Source organism: Dendrobates tinctorius, unplaced genomic scaffold (assembly GCF_039654945.1).
Source record: "Dendrobates tinctorius isolate UK_male_01 unplaced genomic scaffold, ASM3965494v1 ptg000047l, whole genome shotgun sequence".
Taxonomy (NCBI): Eukaryota; Metazoa; Chordata; class Amphibia; order Anura; family Dendrobatidae; genus Dendrobates; species Dendrobates tinctorius.
Genome location: NW_027361715.1, coordinates 7,419 through 30,083, shown reverse-complemented (window position 1 = coordinate 30,083; position 22,665 = coordinate 7,419). Strand labels below are relative to the sequence as shown.

The 22,665-nt window shown below is 45.2% G+C and overlaps 1 protein-coding gene across 1 annotated transcript in view; it reads right to left on the bottom strand.

The window, feature by feature from the left end:
• RPGRIP1L (RPGRIP1 like) overlaps positions 1-16,700 on the bottom strand; it is a 144,859-nt gene extending 128,159 nt beyond the window's left edge. Inside the window, exons 1-3 of the mRNA XM_073576150.1 lie at positions 16,384-16,700; positions 10,774-10,847; positions 10,323-10,467 (exon numbers count right to left, since the gene is read on the bottom strand). Of these exons, the coding sequence (XP_073432251.1) occupies positions 10,323-10,467; positions 10,774-10,840 (212 nt within the window). The 5' untranslated portion in view covers positions 10,841-10,847; positions 16,384-16,700. The remainder of the gene's footprint in view (positions 1-10,322; positions 10,468-10,773; positions 10,848-16,383) is intronic.
• Positions 16,701-22,665: the final 5,965 nt, after the last annotated feature.

Genomic DNA, 22,665 nt, shown 5'->3' with positions numbered 1-22,665 from the left:
AGCACCATCCACCTCCCCAGCACCATCCACCTCCCCAGCACCAGCAACCTCCCCAGTACCAGCAACCTCCCCAGTACCAGCAACCTCCCCAGTACCTGCAAACTCCCCAGTACCAGCAACCTCCCCAGTACCAGACATCTCCCCACTTCCAGCAACCTGCCCCGTACCAGACATCTCCCCACTTCCAGCAACCTGCCCCGTACCAGACATCTCCCCACTTCCAGCAACCTGCCCCGTACCAGACATCTCCCCACTTCCAGCAACCTGCCCCGTACCAGACATCTCCCCACTTCCAGCAACCTGCCCCGTATCAAACTCCTTCCCCATACAACTTGCCATCAACATCATCTGCTCCTACAGTCCCTGCCCAACCCTCCACTCCACCACCCACCACCTCTTCTGCTTCCCACATGTCCACCCATTCTGTAGTTTTTTCCACACCTTCACCTCTAACTGTTCCTTCCCCACCACGATCCCAGTCCTCTCTCCACACTCCCAGTGTCGAAGTGTCCCGCAGCCCCTCCAGCAGTATTTCCACCACACACTACACAGATTTATAATGTGTGTATTTAAATAAAAATGACCAGTTTTATGGTTTCAGTTTTATAGTTTCAAAGTTTTATTAAACAAGTTTATTAAAATTTTAAAAAAGTTTACTAAAAAAAACATTTTTCAATAAAAGTTAAATTATTTTACACTGGTTGTCTGTCATTTCTTTCTGCGGCGAAAAAGGTTAAATACAGGGTATTTAAAAGGTGAAATGGTATTCAAAACTAGGTATATAACTGTGGGTAAATTTTAGCTTTTTGCCACAGTTGTGTTCCTGGTTGTGTTTGAAGCAAAGTATTTCACCTAAAAAGTTGTGTTTATTGTTGGTGATTTCCTAACAATGTACACAACTTTTGTTAAAAGGTGAAATACTTTGCATAAAACACAACCAGGTACACACCTGTGGCCTAAAGCTAAAAATAGAGACCATGACAAGATAGCCAACTTTGGTTGGCAAAGGTATATACTGTTGGTACAGAAGGTACACAAGTTTGGTTAGGGCACAAATCTTTCACACTCTGTCATCCTGCCAGTGTACTCTGCCTTGAGGTGACATAAAGTATAGTGCAAAATTGTCCCTCATTACTGAAACCGTCACAGAACTTCTAGTGGTAATGTCATGGTAATCTTGCAAGGTGGTTTCTTCAGAGGTGTCCTCAATGGAAATGGGTTCCTTGCAGATAACAAAATTGTGGAGTACCACGCACACTTTGATCACCTCGTCCACAGTTTCTGTCTTGAGGTTGATCGCAGTCAATAGGACCCGCCATTTGGCTGTCAGAATACCAAAGGTACATTCAACCATTCTTCTTGCTCTTGTGAGGCGGTAATTAAAAATGCGTTTTGGTCTTGTCAATCCTCTGCTAGAGTACGGTTTCAAAAGGTGTTCTGACAGCTGGAAGGCTTCATCCCCTACACAGACAAATGGCATAGGTGGACCAGATGTTTGCGGCAGCGGTCTAGGTGGTGGGAACTGGAAGGTGTTTCCATACAGTTTACGCCCCATGGCAGACAGTTTGAAAACTTGAGAGTCATTGGAGCGGCCATAGGCCCCAATATCAACCGCAATAAATTTGTATTCCGCGTCAGCGATGGCCATGAGGACAATTGAAAAATATTTCTTGTAATTGAAATATTCCGATCCCGATCCAGCTGGCTTTACAATGCGGATATGTTTCCCGTCCACAGCGCCCAAGCAGTTTGGAAACTGACATATCTGTTGAAACTTGTCAGCAATTTCAATCCACCTCTCTGTTGTGGGCTCTGGTAAAAACTCTTCAGCTAAGGAGTCCCACAGTGCACGGCATGTGTACTTCACAATTCCAGATATGGTGGAAATCCCGAGTCTGTACTGGAAATGCAGTGACGAAAGGGATTCTCCAGTTGCAAGAAATCTGTGGGGAATTAAAAAACAATAAATTAGTTTTAAATCACAGCATTACATATCAAAACTGAGCTATAACACTTGGAGATACAAACTACCACCAACAAGATTGCAGTGAAAGTGTGCTCTGATGCGAGCATATCCAATAAATGTGGCTTACCTTAAAGTCACCATCAGACGCTCTGTGGGTGAAACAGAGAAGCGGCAATAGGTGTCCGCTTTTCTTATGAGGTGTGCAATGCGCTCCACCAAGTAATCAAAATTCTCCATTTTCATCCTAACATATCCAAAAAATTTATCCGGGTTTCGTCGAAGGTCCATGCATAGTGTAGAATAGACCCCACGCGTCATTCTCTTGGCTGTGATGGGGTGGATCCACAAACGTCGTCTACGATGCCTGATGCGCTGCTGTCTCGCTCTCTCCTTCTCCAGAACAATCACCCTCAAACGATTCGCCTCCGCTGTAAAATCCGCCAAATTCTTCAAAATATTTCCAATGACAACATCCATCTTCGCCAGTAACTTGCTCTTCTCTCCAACCTGCACTTTCTCCTCTACAACCTGTCAAAGAAGGGCTGTAGGAACATGCTATATATAGTTTTCCAGTAGCCAATCCCGTTCGGAAGGCCACAAGGGTCAATTTTAAAAACCGGATCCGGCGTAATCCGTCGAAAAACGGATAGAAAAACGGATGAACCGGATGAGACGGATCCGGTTTTGTCTGTCAAGAAAAAGACGGATCCGGCAGAAAACCGGATCCGTCACATCCGGTTTTACAAAACAGTTGCCGGATCCGGTGTTCCGGCAAGACGCCGGATCGCGCCTGACGCCGAAAACCTGATGTGTGAAAGTAGCCTAAGTTTATAATCACGTGATGTCATAGAGCTAATGGAAAACAGAAGAAATAACAGAGTAGAAAGACAAAATGAGCAATTGTAAGTGCACAGTGCTGTGCAATATAATACGATGATAATTAAGCTGGCAGAATGGTCTGGGCCAATCTGCGATGTTTTACAGTGTTGACATGCACTGTAAAACGTAATTTTCCCACAGTATATGGGGCTCCTGTGGTGAAAGGATGGCACATTTATCACGCTGTTTAGAGGGCTAACAAAAGACTGGCGGCAGATTAATGCCAGAAAACTTAACGACAGGTGTGGCTCACAGGATAACAATGAAGAGCAGTCTAAAACCACGCCCCTGAGGATCCTGTGAGCCATGCCCCTTTGATAAAAACCATAAATATTTGCACTCATTAAAAAAAAGCTTTTATCGCTGGAAGCGTATGGCAAATTTTAACAAATCCGCAAACTGAGGAGCGTGGGAATGAAATAAAAGCAAGTACTGGGAATTGTTGACCTAGTGACAAATCCTCTTTACGCTCAATTCAATATGTGGCACACTTAATGAATTTATGAGAATTGCAATTAAAAGCGCTTTAATTTCATGCAACTTTTTATAGTCTTTACAAGGTGGTATGGCTCACAGGATAATAATGAAGAGCAGTCTAAATACACACCCCTGAGGATCCTGTGAGCCACGCCCCTTTGATAAAAACCATAAATATTTGCACTCGTTAAAAAAAAGCTTTTATCGCTGGAAGCGTACGGCAAATTTTAACAAATCCGCAAACTGAGGAGCGTGGGAATAAAATAAAAGCAAGTACTGGGAATTGTTGACCTAGTGACAAATCCTCTTTACGCTCAATTCAATATGTGGCACACTTAATGAATTTATGAGAATTGCAATTAAAAGCGCTTTAATTTCATGCAACTTTTTATTGTCTTTACAAGGTGGTATGGCTCACAGGATAATAATGAAGAGCAGTCTAAATACACACCCCTGAGGATCTTGTGAGCCATGCCCCTTTGGTAAAGGCCAGAAAAAAAAGCATTAAAACGAAAAAGGCTTATATCTCTGGGAGCGTATGACGGATTTTAACGGCATATATAATGAATTTATGAGAATTGCAATTAAAAGCATTTTAATTTCATGCAAATTCTATTTTAAAAGGGGGAGTGGCTCACAGGATAATAATGAAGAGTCTAAACACACGCCCCTGAGGATCCTGTGACCATGCCCCTTTGGTAAAGTCCAGAAAAAAAGCATTAAACCAAAAGGCTTATATCTCTGGAACCGTATGACGGATTTTATCGTCATACTTAATGAAATTTTGAGGAATGCAATTAAAACAATATTCGGCACTGGAAGAACATTTGACGCAGGCATACAATTCAGGTCAAAACGGCCCTGTAAAGCGAGAATCACTCCATAATAAATGATCCTAAACTTCAATCCTTTACCTAAGGGGCACACGATGTGATATATTCTCAATGTCTCCATGCAGAGCAGGATTAGGCACATGAATTATCTGCAGCATTTTCCTGACGTTTCTAACCCTGGGATCCTCTACCTCTTGACAGGACTGTGGTTTATTTGCTTTACAATAGCTTGTCGGGTATAGGTAAGTATTTGACATTTTGCGGCTACATGTGAAAAATGCTGCAGTCGGCATATGTAACTAGTACCACTCCTATTCTCCAATTAACACAAAGATGAAAAGGAATGTGAAAGTCAGCAAACGGGGAGTATATGGATGAAGCCTCCAGTACGGAGTGAAATAATACTTTGCAGATTTTGATAGAACTATTACTGCCTGTGAAAGGCCCCTTTGAAGATAATTGAAACCACTGGGTAGCAATCTGCTTTATAGCACTGACAAATAACAGTTTCCTAAGGCTTATCATTTAAGTGTGGTAAAAAATAAGTAAAAAAAAAATAAAAAAATAAAATAAAATCGGCCATATTTAGTCCATATGTACTAGTCATTTCATTGTTACTACATGCCCAGCCTTGCATGACAAGCCGCACGTTACCGGACGGGCTCGTGTTATATGGACACAAAGGGCTAGGTCTATTATTTCGGAATAGTTTTGTGGACCGCAAAGAGCTTGCTCATAAACAGGAGTGTTAGGAGGATTTGGGGTATTTCCACCTTTTGTGTGAAGTGTAAACGGAGATTATGGGAGAAATGAGGAACAGATTTCATGTGGTTTCCAAACTAATAAATGAGACGCGGCCTCTCCTGCAAGAAGGAGTGCGACGTTCTACGTCTGCGATGGAGGATCTACAGATCTGACCGTTATGTAATGTGCTAGACAAGATAATGGAAGACGCTTAATGGGGATCATGTATTCGGGCACTTGTGCTCTACAAGTTAGGGGCATTAACGCAGAGGTGGCAAGTTAAAAAAATTTTTTATTGGATACTGTTCTATAGAGCAAAAAAGGTGATATTTTCCCTGCCTGCTTTATCACAGGAGTGAGTGCTACAACTACGTTTACTGCCATGTGACCTTATCATAAATCAAGTTGTGACATATAAGCTCAGAGGCAACTGCAGCTCCTACAGCCACTGACTTGTTTAAAGATGAGCTCAAAGGACTGGAGAGGTGGCAAAAATACTCCCTCCTGTGATAAAACAGGTAGGGAAATGTGTTACCTGAAAAAGCACCAGACCAACAAGATTGATATACATTTTGTGGGAAAAGTTTCAGTAAAAGATTATAGCACAATATTCATTGAAATACCTAGATTTTGCATGCAAATGAGTACAGTGGGTGGTCTTACAAGTAACAGTTTACCCTGTAAGACTGTATGCAAAAGGTATCTGTCAATTGTCAATGTCTTTCTAAAACTGAACATGGACAAAACAGAATTCATCATCTTTCCCCCACCTCACTCTACCCTTTCACCAGACCTATCCATCAATGTCAATGGCTGCTCACTTTCCCCAGTTCCGCATGCTGGGTGCCTCGGGGTGATCCTCGACTCTGCCCTCTCTTCCAACCCACATATCCAAGCTCTTACAAAATACACAAGAGAGACAGAAGATTCGGCACTGCTCCTTAACCCCAAAGCAGTTCCATGACTGCTATTCAAGTCGAAAATCACACACCTGGACCGACCGCCAAAATACCATCAGAACGGGTGCTCAATCCAGAAAAGCAAACATGTAATCTGATTTTGTACAAAAGAGGAAAAAAGTGATGGCACTCACCGTTCTGTCGTGAAAATTCTTTATTAATTAAAAGGCATTGGCACGGGAGGAACGTACAGAGAGTGGACAACGGCCGTTTCACGCATTTGTGCTTCAACATATCCCGTTGAAGCGCAAGTGCGTTAAACGGCTGATGTCCACTCTCTGTACGTTCCTCTCGTGCCAATGCCTTTTAATTAATAAAGAATTTTCACAACAGAACGGTGAGTGCCATCACTTTTTTTTTCTCTTCTGTACAAAATCATATCCAAGCCCTTGCCTCCTCCTGCCGACTCCAACTCAAAAATATTTCCCGGATCCGTGCATTCCTTGACAAAGGAACCACAAAAACGCTAGTGCACGCCCTCATCATCTCCCGCCTCGACTTTTGCAACCCCCTACTCTCTGGCCTCCCCTCTAGCACTGTTGCACCACTCCAGTCCATCTTACACTCTGCTACCCGACTAATCCACCTGTCTCCCCATTATTCCCCAGCCTCTCCTCTATGCCAAGCCCTTCATTGGCTTCCTATCGTCCAGAGGCTCCAGTTCAAAACCCTAACTGTGACATACAAAGCCATCCACAACCTGTCTCCTCCATACATCTATGATATGGTATCCCGGTACTTACCTATATGTAACCTTCGATCCTCTCAGGATCTCCTTCTCTACTCTCCTCTTAGCTCTTCTTCCCACAACCGCATACAAGACTTCTCCTGTGCTTCCCTTATACTCTGGAATGCTCTACCTCAACAAATCAGGCTTTCGCCTAACACGGAAACCTTCAAAAGGAACCTGAAGACCCACCTCTTCCGACAAGCCTACAACCTGCAGTGATTCTCAACTTGCTGAACCGCCGCACAACCAACTCCACCCTCTCCTAGTGTATCCTCACCCATCCCCTGTAGACTGTGAGCCCTTGCGGGCAGGGTCCTCTCTCCTTCTGTACTTGTTTGTGCCCGGTTTTGCTCATGTTTATTGTTCTTGTCTATATTTGCCCCTTTCACATGTGAAGCGCCATGGAATAAACGGCGCTATTAAAATGTATAATATAATAATAACTAGTAGGACTGCCCACTGTACTCATATGCACCCAAACACCAGGGAAGTCAATGAATAAAATACAAGTTATACTGTATTTTATTCTGCTCAGTTTCTCCTTTTCTGTATCATATCGTCCACAGATCAGACTGCATGTGCAACTTAACAGGTTTACTTTAAATAGGTTGTCTGACAAATAACATATATATTAATGGGTTTTGGAATAATAATAAGTTTCACAATTGGAACAGTAGGGGCTCGCAGCTGTTTGTTTGTGTGAGGTAACATATTTCCTTGCCTGTTTTATCACAGCTGTGCTCCCTGCCCTGTGAGCTTATCATAAATCAAGTCAGTGACATAAGCTCAGAGGCAACTGGAGCTCCTACAAACACTGACTTGTTTAAAGATAAGCTCAAATGGCTGGAAACGTGGCAGAAACACTAGCTCCTGTGGTAAAACAGGCAGGGAAATGTGTTACCTGAGAAAACAGTAGCTGTAAGCCCCTACTGTTTTGTCTGTATACTCACTTATCATATGTGACTTATGCTTTCTCCCCTGGCCAGGAGCTGTAGTTATGTGCCAAGGATGAACTGGAGCAGCTCCGCATGGTCAGACACAGCCATTACACAGTACATAGCAGGGGCACAATTATAAGATTATCTAAACACAGGAACATTTCTTTAACACACCAAATTGTGGAACGTATTTTTATTCCAAGATCTGCTGATCCAAATGTACTTTGTTCCTGGAACAATATCCTTTAAGTGTGGAGCAGATAACTATCTAAGAGTGATTTACAATGACCATAGAGGAGCTATAATGGGTTCACTGTACAGTTGCAAAAGGAAAAAGGGGAGTATTACATGGTGGAAGTAGGAGCTCTTTATATATCAAGTGTAGGACATAGTGTTTAGATCACTCACCTGGGTGCTCTTGGTGTCGAGAGTCGGACCCTCACCAATCTGATACTGATGACCTAAGAATGTGTCATTACTTTATAATCCTGGAGTACCATGACTCTAAGTTGATTAAAAGGGGCCAAGGCAGCTGATGGAGGATGGTGACCTCTCTGGTGTCTGCCAGGCACAGCTCTGTAGCTTTAGTAGATGCTTTGACCTGTATGGTACATGGATGGGATTGAGCTGCCATGCCACTAATACAATGACAAAGTTGTGACACGTAAACGATGAAGAGGCCATAGCTCTCCACCAGAACCACTTTAATGAGCTGAGTGATAAGGTTGCTGAGATTCAGACCAACATCAGTCTGGCTCTGATTGACAGCTTAACTAGTCCTGGAGGAATTTGTTAAAAATCAGACTCAACCTCAAAGGTTCACAACCTACATTCACATTTAGAAAAGTGTGATTATTACTGGCTTCCAGTAGAGGGCCAAGCACAGCGCCAAATAATGTGTCCAGAAGTGTCAGCAATGCACTTTCTAATGTAACGCAGTTGTCTGGACATAGGAGGACTTACACCACACAAGACATATACGTTCATCATACAAAGAGCTTCTTGACCATTTGACTAAGATCAAGTCTAGCACCTCTTATCAGTGCGGGTTGGGGATATCCGGATGCCCTTCCCACACCCTGCCTCAGCCAGAATGGACACATATATACAGGGGGAAGCTTCGGGAAGTACACAGTACATATACCCGATTGTAGGTAGCCCTTACCTTCAGGACAGATGCCATGAGGACAGGTAGTGTGAGAAGTGCCCCAGGAGTGGTGACCCTACGGTGCTTGAAATCACTGGATGTGGGACCCGATTTGAATTTCACAGCCCTTGTCTTTCATACTTGAAAACAAAACACCCTTATTCCTTATTTCAATGTGTGCCCTCGTCACAAGGACTCTTCCGAGGTGCGGTTACCTTACGGATTTCTCCCTGTGGAGTGTGTGGCCATCAGGTTCCACTACTCCCTGCAAATCCCTTTCTCTTCATCTCCATGCCAATCTGTGAGCTCCCAGTTCTACTGGGGTGACAGCCCAGGAGGATGCTACGAGCACAACCGGATCTCCTTAAGCTTTAGAGAAAGGAAATCACAAATTCCTGACCTTTGCTGTTGTCTTCTGGTCCAGAGGGACACAAAAAAGTTTACCGGGTGCCCTTATATATACATTTGGAGTGTGCAGCAACAGACTGTATGACAGACCATATCCTTGTGCACTTTCTTTGAGGCATTGCTCTCATTTATAAGCGTGAGCTCAAACAACAGAAGGGGGCTCTATATCCAAAATCAAAATGGTTGGTCACGATTGCATCTAGTTCAGGTCATAATTGGGATATGAGGGCCCACAGCTTGTGGCCCCCACAACTTTGCTGTCCTGGAAGATACTGCAGACTCTACTTATTTGTTAGTGGGACTGACACAGATTTTGGGGGAGAGGTTTATATGGCTAACCTACATCCCCCAGCAGTGGTCTATCTGGTTTGTACACTTATCAAATGGAAACAAATTAGCGATTGATGTCTCATAAGATGAAAATGTATGTCGTATACACCTATTAGCTATAACCAAATGTGAAGCAAGAAGGATTCTTCCGGCCTGTGAGATTGGCTCATGTATAATCATAGAATGTTAGGGATCTCCAGTGTCATTGTGTCCAACACCCTGTTCAATGCAGGATTCACTAAACCATCTCAGACAGATGTCTGTGCAACCTGTTTTAAGACTTCCATTGAAGGAGAACTCACCACCTCTCGTGACAGCCTGTTTCACTCATTGATCACCTCCACTGTTAAATAATTTTTTCTAATATCTAATCTGTATCTTCTCCCTTTCAGATTCACTGATTATCGTGTTTCCATGTGCAAATGAGAATAATGATGATCCCTCTACACTGTGACATCCCTTCAGATATTTGTAGGCAGCTATTAAGTCTCCTCTTAGCCTTCTCTTCTCCAAGCTAAACATTCCCAGATCCTTTAACCGTTCCTCATAGGACATACTTTGCAGTCTGCTCACCATCCTGGTAGCTCTTCTCTGAACATGCTCCAGTTTTTCGATGTGGTGGCCAGAATTGGACAGAGTATTCCAGATGAGGCCTGACCGAGCAGAAGGGGATAATTATGTGATCTAGACTCTATGCTTCTCTTAATACATCCCAGAACTGTGTTTGCCTTTTTTGCTGCTGCATCAGACTGTTGCCCAGATATTAATCGATAAGTCATCGATGATTATTGTATAACAACTCTACAGGCTGGACTAAATAATTATAAAATTGCTCAGAAAATAATCTTTGGGAAGGAATGTGCCACATACAGAAGCATAGACCAGGGAGAAAAACAAGAGACGGCGCTGACCTCTTTATTTTATCCTCCTGCTTGTGCGCGTGCTGTTTGAGCAGCAGATTCTCATCGTGAATACGCAAGTATCGGTCTTCCAATTCTTGCCTGGAAACACGGGCAACGGCTTGTCTTGCCTTCGCGCTCTGGGGAGGAATGGCTTCTGAAAGGTAGTAAAAAAAGACAAAAAGTTAAAATACATGCTATGAATATGTTGAGCTGTAACAGAAGTGAAAGGATTAAAGGGTTATCCCAAAATAGTAAGTTATTCCCCATCCATAGGATTAGGGATACCTTACTGATCACTAGGAGGCCATGCTCCATTCATTGTGAGCTGCCAATTTCCAATAATTAAGCTGTACGTAGCGCCCACGTTTTATAACGGCAAATGTTGGGGGTTCATATTTCCCCAAAAATATATCAATCCAAAGACAAATATGAAAATATAAATAATAATTAATTCCAATACCTGAAACACTGGGACCGAAATCCCTCACGGGGAGATCTGCCGCGGTTTCGTCAGCGGAGGCAGCCATTATGGAGCTGGTGGATGAGAAATTAAGAGCACATTTAGCCCAAACAGACAAATAGACGCACGCTTAAAGGACAATTCCAGCTGTGGAATACCAGGATCAGAGCCGGAGTTCGATCTCCTGACGTTTACCGCTTTGTAGTCTTACAGTGACATCGGAAGTCGCTGATAGGCTCTTATGGTAAAATGAAATCCACATCACAACATTTGTGAAAAAATCAAAGTTTTCTGAACATCACAGAAAAAAAAAATTATCTCCGGTCTCATGAATCTAGGAATATTTAAGGCTATTGCTGACTGCTTGTTGACTAGGCTACCGACCACCTCTACAGTCTATCTGTGGTGGCTTGTGTCCGGCAAAAGGAGTGCGGCGCTGACAAGCTCCTAGAGCTAAAGAGCCTGCAAGTCCTGCTCTGAAGCTAGCCAGGTCAGTAATTTTCAGTGCCACCGCACTCCTCTAGTGTTGCCTCTGGTGGCTTTATCGGAGTGTGCAAAGTTTGGGTCAGTGGTGCCACCATGCCACTGGTCTGAGCGGTCCATGAATCAGGAGTCCACCCGACCCTGGAAGACAAGACACGGGGATCTGTGCACTCCTGAAGACAAAAATGAGACAACACCCATTATGGCTGTGTATCTTTGTGTAGAAAAGCATAGTCTATTACATTACTCCATGTGGAAGTGCAAATGACAGAAACTCAAGCTTCTCTGCTCCTCTGCGATCAGATAATTGTGGCAGATCCGACTTCTCTAATCTTCAGTGATCAGTGGATTGTAGAAGAAGGGCTGTGGAGTCTGAGCCCATTTTGGTGGAGTCGGTGTCATGGAAATTGAGGAGTCGGAGTTTGTGTCCAGATGTTTGGATTACTGGCTCCACAACCCTGGCAGGGCTGTGGAGCTGGAGTCGTGGAGTCGGAGTCATGGAAATTGAGGAGTCGGAGGTTTGGCTTACAGACTCCACAGCCCTGAGTAGAAGTTCCAACTTCTCTAATTCTTTGTGATTAGCTGACTGCAGCAGGGTCAGGCTCTCTAATTCTCAGAGGTCAGCGGACTGTGTAAATCTGACGTATCTAATCCCCAGTGATCAGCTGATTTCTACAGGTACAGCTTCTATAATCCCCAGTCATCAGCTGATTTCTGGAGGTACAGCTTCTCTAATCCCCAGTGATCAGCTGATTTCTACAGGTACAGCTTCTCTAATCCCCAGTGATCAGCTGATTTCTACAGGTACAGATTCTCTAATCCCCAGTGATCAGTTGATTTCTGCAGGTACAGCTTCTCTAATCCCCAGTAGTCAGCGGATTTCTACAGGTACAGCTTCTCTAATCCCCAGTGATCAGCTGGTTGCTGTAGATCTTGTTTATGCAATCGCTGGTGATTAGCTCATTGCTGTAGGTCCATCTTCTCTAATCAGTTGATTGCAGTGACTAACTTTTTATTCGTTAGCGAACAGCTGGCTGCCGAAATTGAAGTTTTTCTAATCCTCAGTGATCATCTGATTTTGGCAGATCCAGCTTCTCTAATAATCAGTGATCAGCAGATTACGATACTTTACAGTACAACTCCTCCAATGCTCAGTGATCAGCTGATTGAGGCAGATCTGACTGATCTCCAGCAATCAATTGACTGTGGCTTTTCTAATCACCACCAATCATCTGATTGTGGCAGATTTGGCTTCTGAAATCCCCAGTGATCAGATGATTGTGGGAGATCCGTCTTGTCTAATCCCCAGTGATCAGATGATTGTGGGAGATCCGGCTTGTCTAATCCTGAGTGATCAGTTTATAGTGGCAGATCCAGCCCCTCTAATCCCCAGTGATCAGATGATTGTAGGAGATCCGGCTTCTCTAATCCCTAGGGATCAGATGATTGTGGGAGATCCGGCTTCTCTAATCCCCAGTGATCAGATGATTGTGGGAGATCCGGCTTCTCTAATCCCCAGTGATCAGATGATTGTGGGAGATCCGGCTACTCTAATCCCCAGTGATCGGATGATTGTGGGAGATCCGGCTTCTCTAATCCCCAGTGATCAGATGATTGTGGGAGATCCGGCTACTCTAATCCCCAGTGATCGGATGATTGTGGGAGATCCGGCTTCTCTAATCCCCAGTGATCGGATGATTGTGGGAGATCCGGCTTCTCTAATCCCCAGTGATCAGATGATTGTAGGAGATCCGGCTTCTCTAATCCCTAGGGATCAGATGATTGTGGGAGATCCGGCTTCTCTAATCCCCAGTGATCAGATGATTGTGGGAGATCCGGCTACTCTAATCCCCAGTGATCGGATGATTGTGGGAGATCCGGCTTCTCTAATCCCCAGTGATCAGATGATTGTGGGAGATCCGGCTACTCTAATCCCCAGTGATCGGATGATTGTGGGAGATCCGGCTTCTCTAATCCCCAGTGATCGGATGATTGTGGGAGATCCGGCTTCTCTAATCCCCAGTGATCAGATGATTGTGGGAGATCCGGCTACTCTAATCCCCAGTGATCGGATGATTGTGGGAGATCCGGCTTCTCTAATTCCCAGTGATCAGATGATTGTGGGAGATCCGGCTTCTCTAATCCCCAGTGATCAGATGATTGTGGGAGATCCGGCTACTCTAATCCCCAGTGATCGGATGATTGTGGGAGATCCGGCTTCTCTAATCCCCAGTGATCAGATGATTGTGGGAGATCCGGCTACTCTAATCCCCAGTGATCGGATGATTGTGGGAGATCCGGCTACTCTAATCCCCAGTGATCGGATGATTGTGGGAGATCCGGCTTCTCTAATCCCCAGTGATCAGATGATTGTGGGAGATCCGGCTACTCTAATCCCCAGTGATCGGATGTTTGTGGGAGATCCGGCTTCTCTAATCCCCAGTGATCAGATGATTGTGGGAGATCCGGCTACTCTAATCCCCAGTGATCGGATGATTGTGGGAGATCCGGCTACTCTAATCCCCAGTGATCGGATGATTGTGGGAGATCCGGCTACTCTAATCCCCAGTGATCGGATGGATAATTGTGGGAGATCCAGCTTCTCTAATCCCCAGTGATCAGATGATTGTGGGAGATCCGGCTACTCTAATCCCCAGTGATCGGATGATTGTGGGAGATCCGGCTACTCTAATCCCCAGTGATCGGATGATTGTGGGAGATCCAGCTTCTCTAATCCCCAGTGATCAGATGATTGTGGGAGATCCGGCTACTCTAATCCCCAGTGATCAGATGATTGTGGGAGATCTGGCTTTTCTAATCCTGAGTGATCAGTTTATAGTGGCAGATCCAGCCCCTCTAATCCCCAGTGATCAGATGTTTGTGGGAGATCCGGCTTCTCTAATCCCCAGTGATCAGATGATTGTGGGAGATCCGGCTACTCTAATCCCCAGTGATCGGATGATTGTGGGAGATCCGGCTACTCTAATCCCCAGTGATCGGATGATTGTGGGAGATCCGGCTACTCTAATCCCCAGTGATCGGATGATTGTGGGAGATCCGGCTACTCTAATCCCCAGTGATCGGATGATTGTGGGAGATCCGGCTTCTCTAATCCCCAGTGATCAGATGATTGTGGGAGATCCGGCTACTCTAATCCCCAGTGATCGGATGATTATGGGAGATCCGGCTTCTCTAATCCCCAGTGATCGGATGATTGTGGGAGATCCAGCTTCTCTAATCCCCAGTGATCAGATGATTGTGGGAGATCCGGCTACTCTAATCCCCAGTGATCGGATGATTGTGGGAGATCCGGCTACTCTAATCCCCAGTGATCAGATGATTGTGGTAGATCCGGCTTCTCTAATCCCCAGTGATCAGATGATTGTGGGAGATCCGGCTTCTCTAATCCCCAGTGATCAGATGATTGTGGGAGATCTGGCTTTTCTAATCCTGACTGATCAGTTTATAGTGGCAGATCCAGCCCCTCTAATCCCCAGTGATCGGATGATTGTGGGAGATCCGGCTTCTCTAATCCCCAGTGATCGGATGATTGTGGGAGATCCGGCTTCTCTAATCCCCAGTGATCAGATGATTGTGGGAGATCCAGCTTCTCTAATCCCCAGTGATCAGATGATTGTGGGAGATCCGGCTACTCTAATCCCCAGTGATCGGATGATTGTGGGAGATCCGGCTACTCTAATCCCCAGTGATCGGATGATTGTGGGAGATCCGGCTACTCTAATCCCCAGTGATCAGATGATTGTGGGAGATCCGGCTTCTCTAATCCCCAGTGATCAGATGATTGTGGGAGATCCGGCTTCTCTAATCCCCAGTGATCAGATGATTGTGGGAGATCTGGCTTTTCTAATCCTGAGTGATCAGTTTATAGTGGCAGATCCAGCCCCTCTAATCCCCAGTGATCGGATGATTGTGGGAGATCCGGCTTCTCTAATCCCCAGTGATCGGATGATTGTGGGAGATCCAGCTTCTCTAATCCCCAGTGATCAGATGATTGTGGTAGATCCGGCTACTCTAATCCCCAGTGATCGGATGATTGTGGGAGATCCGGCTACTCTAATCCCCAGTGATCAGATGATTGTGGGAGATCCGGCTACTCTAATCCCCAGTGATCGGATGATTGTGGGAGATCCGGCTACTCTAATCCCCAGTGATCGGATGATTGTGGGAGATCCGGCTACTCTAATCCCCAGTGATCGGATGATTGTGGGAGATCCGGCTACTCTAATCCCCAGTGATCGGATGATTATGGGAGATCCGGCTACTCTAATCCCCAGTGATCGGATGATTGTGGGAGATCCGGCTTCTCTAATCCCCAGTGATCGGATGATTGTGGGAGATCCGGCTAATATAATCCCCAGTGATCGGATGATTGTGGGAGATCCGGCTTCTCTAATCCCCAGTGATCGGATGATTGTGGGAGATCCGGATTCTCTAATCCCCAGTGATCGGATGATTGTGGGAGATCCAGCTTCTCTAATCCCCAGTGATCAGATGATTGTGGGAGATCCGACTTCTCTAATCCCCAGTGATCAGATGATTGTGGGAGATCTGGCTTTTCTAATCCTGAGTGATCAGTTTATAGTGGCAGATCCAGCCCCTCTAATCCCCAGTGATCAGATGATTGTGGGAGATCCGGCCTCTGTATTCCCCAGTGACCAGCTGATTGTGGCAGATTCGGCTTCTCCTTTTCCCAGTGATCAGCAGTGATCGCACTGGATGATTGTCCCTCCATGTAATAATCGATAGACGTGCTCCCTCTGCCCCTCCGCCATGACGTGGTATAATTATAGAGCGGGTTTCCCTGAGACGACCACTTTTCCTAACATTTACCCCAGAAATCAGCGAGCTGTGTAACCCATGGCTGCGTTATGTCCTCCAGAGCAGCGCTCCCATAATTATCACTGCTGTGTAGTTATCAGTCACTAAACTCCCCAGTTAAAGCAGTACTACTACTCCCAGCATGGCCTCAGCAGCACGGGCTGGGAGTTGTAGTGCTGCAGCAGCTAACAATTCATTATAATGCTTCTTCTCTTCCTCCTCCATGATATACTGGACACAGCAGCAGGGACAGCCCTCCTGAGTGAAACTCTGGTCACAGACACTTACGTCTCCTCACAGCCGCCTTTTTCGTATTCTCCTTCTTTTCCCTCGTCTCAGGCCTTTTCCTCTGGCCCAGCGTCCATCCTTCAGCTCCCCGGCAACAGTTGCTACAGCCGAGACGTCACTTCCGCTCGGAAGTCTATTCTGGCGGCGCGTGGCATGCCGGGAATGGCAGTTTCCTGCTTGCGGCTACTCTCTAGAACGAGCGCGCGAGGAAACTACGCGCCCCACAATGCCCTGCGCGCTGATGGCTAGAGCGCGACCTGTGGGAAGAAGCCAAGAGGAGGATGAAGCGCAGGGCTGCGAGTGACGCAGAGAAGGAAGACAAGGTGTGTGGTCATGGAGGTGCACAGAACAGTGCTGTCTATGGGCCTCACATATACATAGATATATACTCCTTTATCGCCATGTTTCACTTCTTAAAGCAAAGCAAACTGCGTACATTACTAAACAGACGCCTTAGACCGGATGAGGCTGGTGAACTTACATTGAAAATCCTTGTCAGAATGACTGTATGATCCTTTAAGGGTTTATTCCCATTTTCAATAGTGGGTATTGTCGGATAGAGCCTGTGAATATCAGCAATTTGCGGCTGTTCTTGAGGTATTAACACTTTTAATTTGTGTATATTGAGTTATAGGCCAGTAAGTCTAAGCTCTATTGTTGGTAACATATGTGAAGGGTTTCTGAGCGATGTTATTCTGGATTATCTCAATGAGAATAACTGTGTAACGCCATATCAGCATGGGTTTATGAGGAATCGCTCCTGTCAAACCAATCTAATCAGTTTTTATGAAGAGGTAAGCTACAGATGATCTGGATAAGTTGGGAACTTGGGCCGAAAGCTGGCAGATGGGGTCTAACAATGATAAATGTAAGGTTATACACATGGGAAGAGGGAATCAATACCACCATCACACACTGAACGGGAAACCACTGGGTAAATCTGACATGGAGAAGGACTTGGGGATCCTAGTTAATGATAAACTTACCTGGAGCAGCCAGTGCCAGGCAGCGGCTGCCAAGGCAAACAGGATCATGGGGTGCATTAAAACAGGTCTGGATGCACATGATGAGAGCATTATACTGCCTCTGTACAAATCTCTGGTTAGACCGCACATGGAGTACTGTGTACAGTTCTGGGCAGCGGTGCTCAGGAAGGATATAATGGAACTAGAGCGAGTACAAAGGAGGGCAACAAAATTAATAAAAGGGATGGGGGAACTACAATACCCAGAGAGATTAGCAAAATTAGGATTATTTAGTCTAGAAAAAAGACGACTGAGGGGCGATCTAATAACCATGTATAAGTATATAAGGGGACAATACAAATATCTCTCCAAGGATATGTTTATACCAAGGAAGGTGACGGTCACAAGGGGGCATTCTCTGCGTCTGGAGGAGATAAGGTTTTTCCACCAACATAGAAGAGGATTCTTTACTGTTAGGGCAGTGAGAATCTGGAATTTCCTGCCTGAGGAGGTGGTGATGGCGAACTCAGTCGAAGGCTTCAAGAGAGGCCTGGATGTCTTCCTGGAGCGTAACAATATTGTATCTTACAGTTATTGTTAGGTTCTTTATAAGGATGTAGATCTGGGGATTTATTCTGACAGAATTTTATAGGCTGAGCTGGATGGACTAATGTTTTTTTTCGGCCTTACTAACTATGTTACCTTGGAGACTGACCACCGCTGCTAGGCAGCAGAACCTGTGCGGGGCTTACCAACTCTTTTCTGTTCAGCTTGTAAGGTCTAAAATCGATTTTAATAACGTATGCAGTCTGTTTGGTGAAATCTAGTGACAGATCCGCTTTAGACCATGTTCACGTGTATTTTTTTTTTTTTTTCTGCAGAAAATCTGCTGACGTAGGGGCTGAGACCCTGATTCCAGCGATGTCACTTATTAGTTTGTGTGTAGTCTCAATACAATCAGTGTTTTATCAGCAGGAGATTATCACTGCTGGACTAGGTGTCACGAGCACAGCAGTCCAGCTAATCTGATTGGGTACTTCCTGACAGAGTACGTAGGAGCCTGCCAATCAGAGGTGTCGGCTGGGAAATACGCCGATTGACTGACACTGTGCTGTAAATGCAATCCTGACTGATCACCCCCTTGGGTGCCGTGGCCTGCCGCAGCATCTAAGCAATTTAATCATCATGTAGTCTTCAGAGACAAAAACAGTGTTGGAAGTTAACAAAATGAAAAAAAAAAAGCACTTGAGAAACCGTTTTGCTAAAGTGCTTAAAAAGCATAGCCCTATAATAAACGCTTAATTATGTAAGAAAAAGGGTGCAACTATTTGGTGTCATCACCTCCGTAATAACCTGAGCTCTAAAATGGATCTTTAAAAAAATAAGAAAAACACTTATTTCATGAAAGGTAGGGAAAAGGAGCCATGTCAATTTAGTATCGATGTAATCATTTTGACCCCAATAAATAATAATGAAGTAAATTAAATTTAATGATAAATTAAATATAATTACTGTATTTTTCGGATTATAAGACGCTACCCAAATTTTGAGGAGAAAAATAGGAAAATTAACTTTTTTTAATAAAATGTTGGTGCTTCTTATAATCCATGTGTCTTATTGCTTACCGGGGGTGGTGGCTGCGGTGAAGCGGTGTCCTAGGGTCGCTGCTGGAGCAGGCAGGAGTGGAGTGTTGCTAAAAGCCGCAGGCTGGGATGAGGGGGTGTTCCAATGTGCGGCACATCGCTATGGGTGTCTGGTGGTGGCTGCGCTGTGTCCCCGGTGGCGGTGTGGTGCTGCGCTGTGTCCCCGGTGGCGGTGTGGTGCTGCGCTGTGTCCCCGGTGGCGGTGTGGTGCTGCGCTGTGTCCCCGGTGGCGGTGTGGTGCTGCGCTGTGTCCCCGGTGGCGGTGTGGTGCTGCGCTGTGTCCCCGGTGGCGGTGTGGTGCTGCGCTGTGTCCCCGGTGGCGGTGTGGTGCTGCGCTGTGTCCCCGGTGGCGGTGTGGTGCTGCGCTGTGTCCCCGGTGGCGGTGTGGTGCTGCGCTGTGTCCCCGGTGGCGGTGTGGTGCTGCGCTGTGTCCCCGGTAGCGGTGTGGTGCTGCGCTGTGTCCCCAGTGGCGGTGTGGTGCTGCGGGGGCTCTGACGACATTTTGTGAAAGGCCAGAGTTCTTCCATGGTTTCCTGTGCGGTGGACTCTAGGAAAATGGCCGCTGGGAGGCGGCGCATGCGCAGATGGAGATCTCGGGAGATGAGATCCCAGCGCTGAGATTTCGGTGCTGAGATCCATCTGCGCATGCGCCGCCTCCCAGCGGCCATTTTCCCGGAGTCCACCGCACAGGAAACCATGGAAGAACTCTGGCCTTTCACAAAATGCCGGCAGAGCCCTCTGCAGCACCACACCGCCACCGGGGACACAGCGCTACGGCGCGCCGATAAGGTATATACGCATTATAAGATGCACCCCCATTTTCCCCCCAAATTTGAGGGGAAAAAAGTGCGTCTTATAATCGAAAAATACGGTAAAAGTAATAAAATAAATTAAATAATAAACAAATAATAAAGTTAACAAATGCCACAAAAATAATAACAAAGTAAATTAAAAAATAATTAAATGCAATAATCAATTAATATATTAAAAAGTAATACAATAAATTATATAACTTATATTTTTTTTAATATTTATTGTATTACTTTTTAATGTATTAATCTATTATATTTATTAATCTACTTTATTAGTTTTATGGCATTTACTTATGTTATCATTTTTGTTATTGTTAACAGTAAATGCCATACAAATAATAAAGGAAATTAATACGTTAAATTTATTGTTTTATTATATTTAACAGTAAATTCCATAAAAATAATAAAGTAAATTAATAAACTAAGCATAATAATAAATACATTAAAAATAAAATAAACATTTATTAATAATAAATTAATATAATAGTAAATGCAGTAAATACTGTAAATTAATAAGTAATTAAAATATAAGTTAAATTAAAAAGTAATGCAATAAATATTAACTACCGTAATAAAAAAAACGTTAACCGTAAATGCCATAAAAAAATTGCAAAATTGCTTGTTCTGTTCTTCCCGCCTCCCAATAAATGGAATAAAAAGCAGTCAAAAAATCTTAAGTTCCCTAAAATTGTAACAGAGTAAGCGTGAGCTCATCCTACAGAAGTCATCATACGGCTCCTTCAACGGAAAAATGAACAGTTCTGTCTCTTAAATCTGATTTTTTTTTTTTTTTTATCTATCCTGTAAAGCCATATACATTTTTGGATTGCTGTGAGCGTACGGACTCGCAGAATGAAGTTGACAGCAAGCACTAAAAATGAAACAAAACAATGTCGGAATTGATCTTTTTAATTTTCCATTTTGTCCATTTTTAGTTCATTATATAGTATTTGGACTATTCTTTCTACAAGATTTTGGAGGTGTCTGGGGGAATTGTTGCCCCTTAGAAGAGGTCAGACACTGAAGTTGGGAGGGAGGTCGGGCTCGCGATCACTGTTCTAGCGTATCCCAAAGGTGTTGGATGGAGCTGAGGCCCGAGCTCTGTGCAGACGGTCATGTTCTTTCTGATCATGTCGTTCTCAAGGGCATTCACCAAATCCAGATTCCTCCATTACATGTTGGCTGTACAGAACACTTTTCCTCCAGAGTCCATTGATGGCGGCTTTACACCACTCCTTTCGTCGCTCGGCATTGTGCTTGGTGGTGTAAGGCAAAGTTCATGCTGTCTGTACACTTCACCTATCAGGAATTTTTCCAGATCGATATTTTAGTGTTCCCATAGGCCCCCATTCACCAGACAAATAACAAAAGCCTGCCCGTTCGGCCTCCGTCTGGCCAGTATGCATTTCCACAAGGTTTGTTTTATTGTATAGGACTGTGCATTCCTATACATAGGGAGACTGAAAAGCTATGTATACCGCGCGGTGTACTTTTTCTTACAATAGGCATCTATGGTGGAGAGAACGGGCGCCTACCTTCTGAGTGCACCCGCCAGGGGGTTAAATTCAGATGAAAAGCATCTGAATGAAAATCCCGCTCTTTTTCCTATTCTTGTCTGACTCGGGCCTACGCTGCTGAGTCACAAGTTTTGTGATGCAACAGCGATCTCACCAGCGAGATCGCTGTGTGTGACACTTACCAGCGACCGGCCCCCCCGCCGGTATCGCTGATCGTCCTGGAATGGCCAGGACATTTTTTTTGATCGCTGGTCTTCCGCTTGCCAGCACGCATTGCTGCGTGTGACAGGCGGGAGACCAGCGATCAGCGCGCTGGTAACCAAGGTACACATCGGGTTTCTAACCGGCGCGCACTGCTTAGAAACCCGATGTGTACCTTGGTTACCAGCTCCCTGCACCAGTGCGCTGGTAACTAAGGTACACAGTGGGTAACTAAGCGACGTGTGTCGCTGGTGCTGATCACTGGTGAGATCTGCCTGTTTGGCAGCTCACCAGCGATCATGTAGTGACACACCAGCGATCTTGACAAGGTCATATCGTTGTCGGGATCGCTGGTGCGTCGCTATGTGTGACGGGGCCCTAAGGCTTGTTGGAAACCCATGTTATGAAGCTCCCAGCAGGGGGCACAGTTTTTGTGGTGCTGTTAAAGGGGTGGTCCGAAACCGAGGTTTATTTTCATGCTAAATGATTCTATTAATTGTAATAATATAATCACTTTTCTAATGTACTTTAATTAAAGGGAACCATACAGCGATACATGGCTGCCCGATCCATGGGCCTCATGTTTCAGACAGTGACGGCACCATTCCAGCCACATATCTCTGAAACTGTGTGTGTGTAGGCAGAGACATGTCAATCCAGGAAGCGGGCGGGGAGAAGACGCTGGGGACCTGCCTGTCTGACTAGTCTCCAGTGCGGCACGGTCCCGGGCAACTGTTAAACTGTACTTCAGAGCTAAACATATATAGCTGGAATCGTGCAGCCGCTGTCTGATACATGCTGGGTTACTCAAACATGACTTCATCAGGAGACCGAGGCTACAGTCACTACTGCCACAGCTGCTTTCCCCACCCTTAAACGCAGCGTCATCAGTGACCTCAGTTTCAGGGGCCTGGGCTAGTTCCTGCTCTACTGAGCATCAGTCAGTTGTCAATGTGAATAGCATGCTTTGAATGCACAGTGACAGTGCACTCCCTCGCCGGCTCTGAAGAGAAGTGACAAGCCAGCAAGCGAGCGCTCTGTCACTTTGCATTCAAAGAAATAGAGAGCAAGGAGCTTATACTGAGCACATGTCGGAAGTGACAACCTCAGCATGCTTGGTGGAGCAGGGACTAGTCCAGTCCCT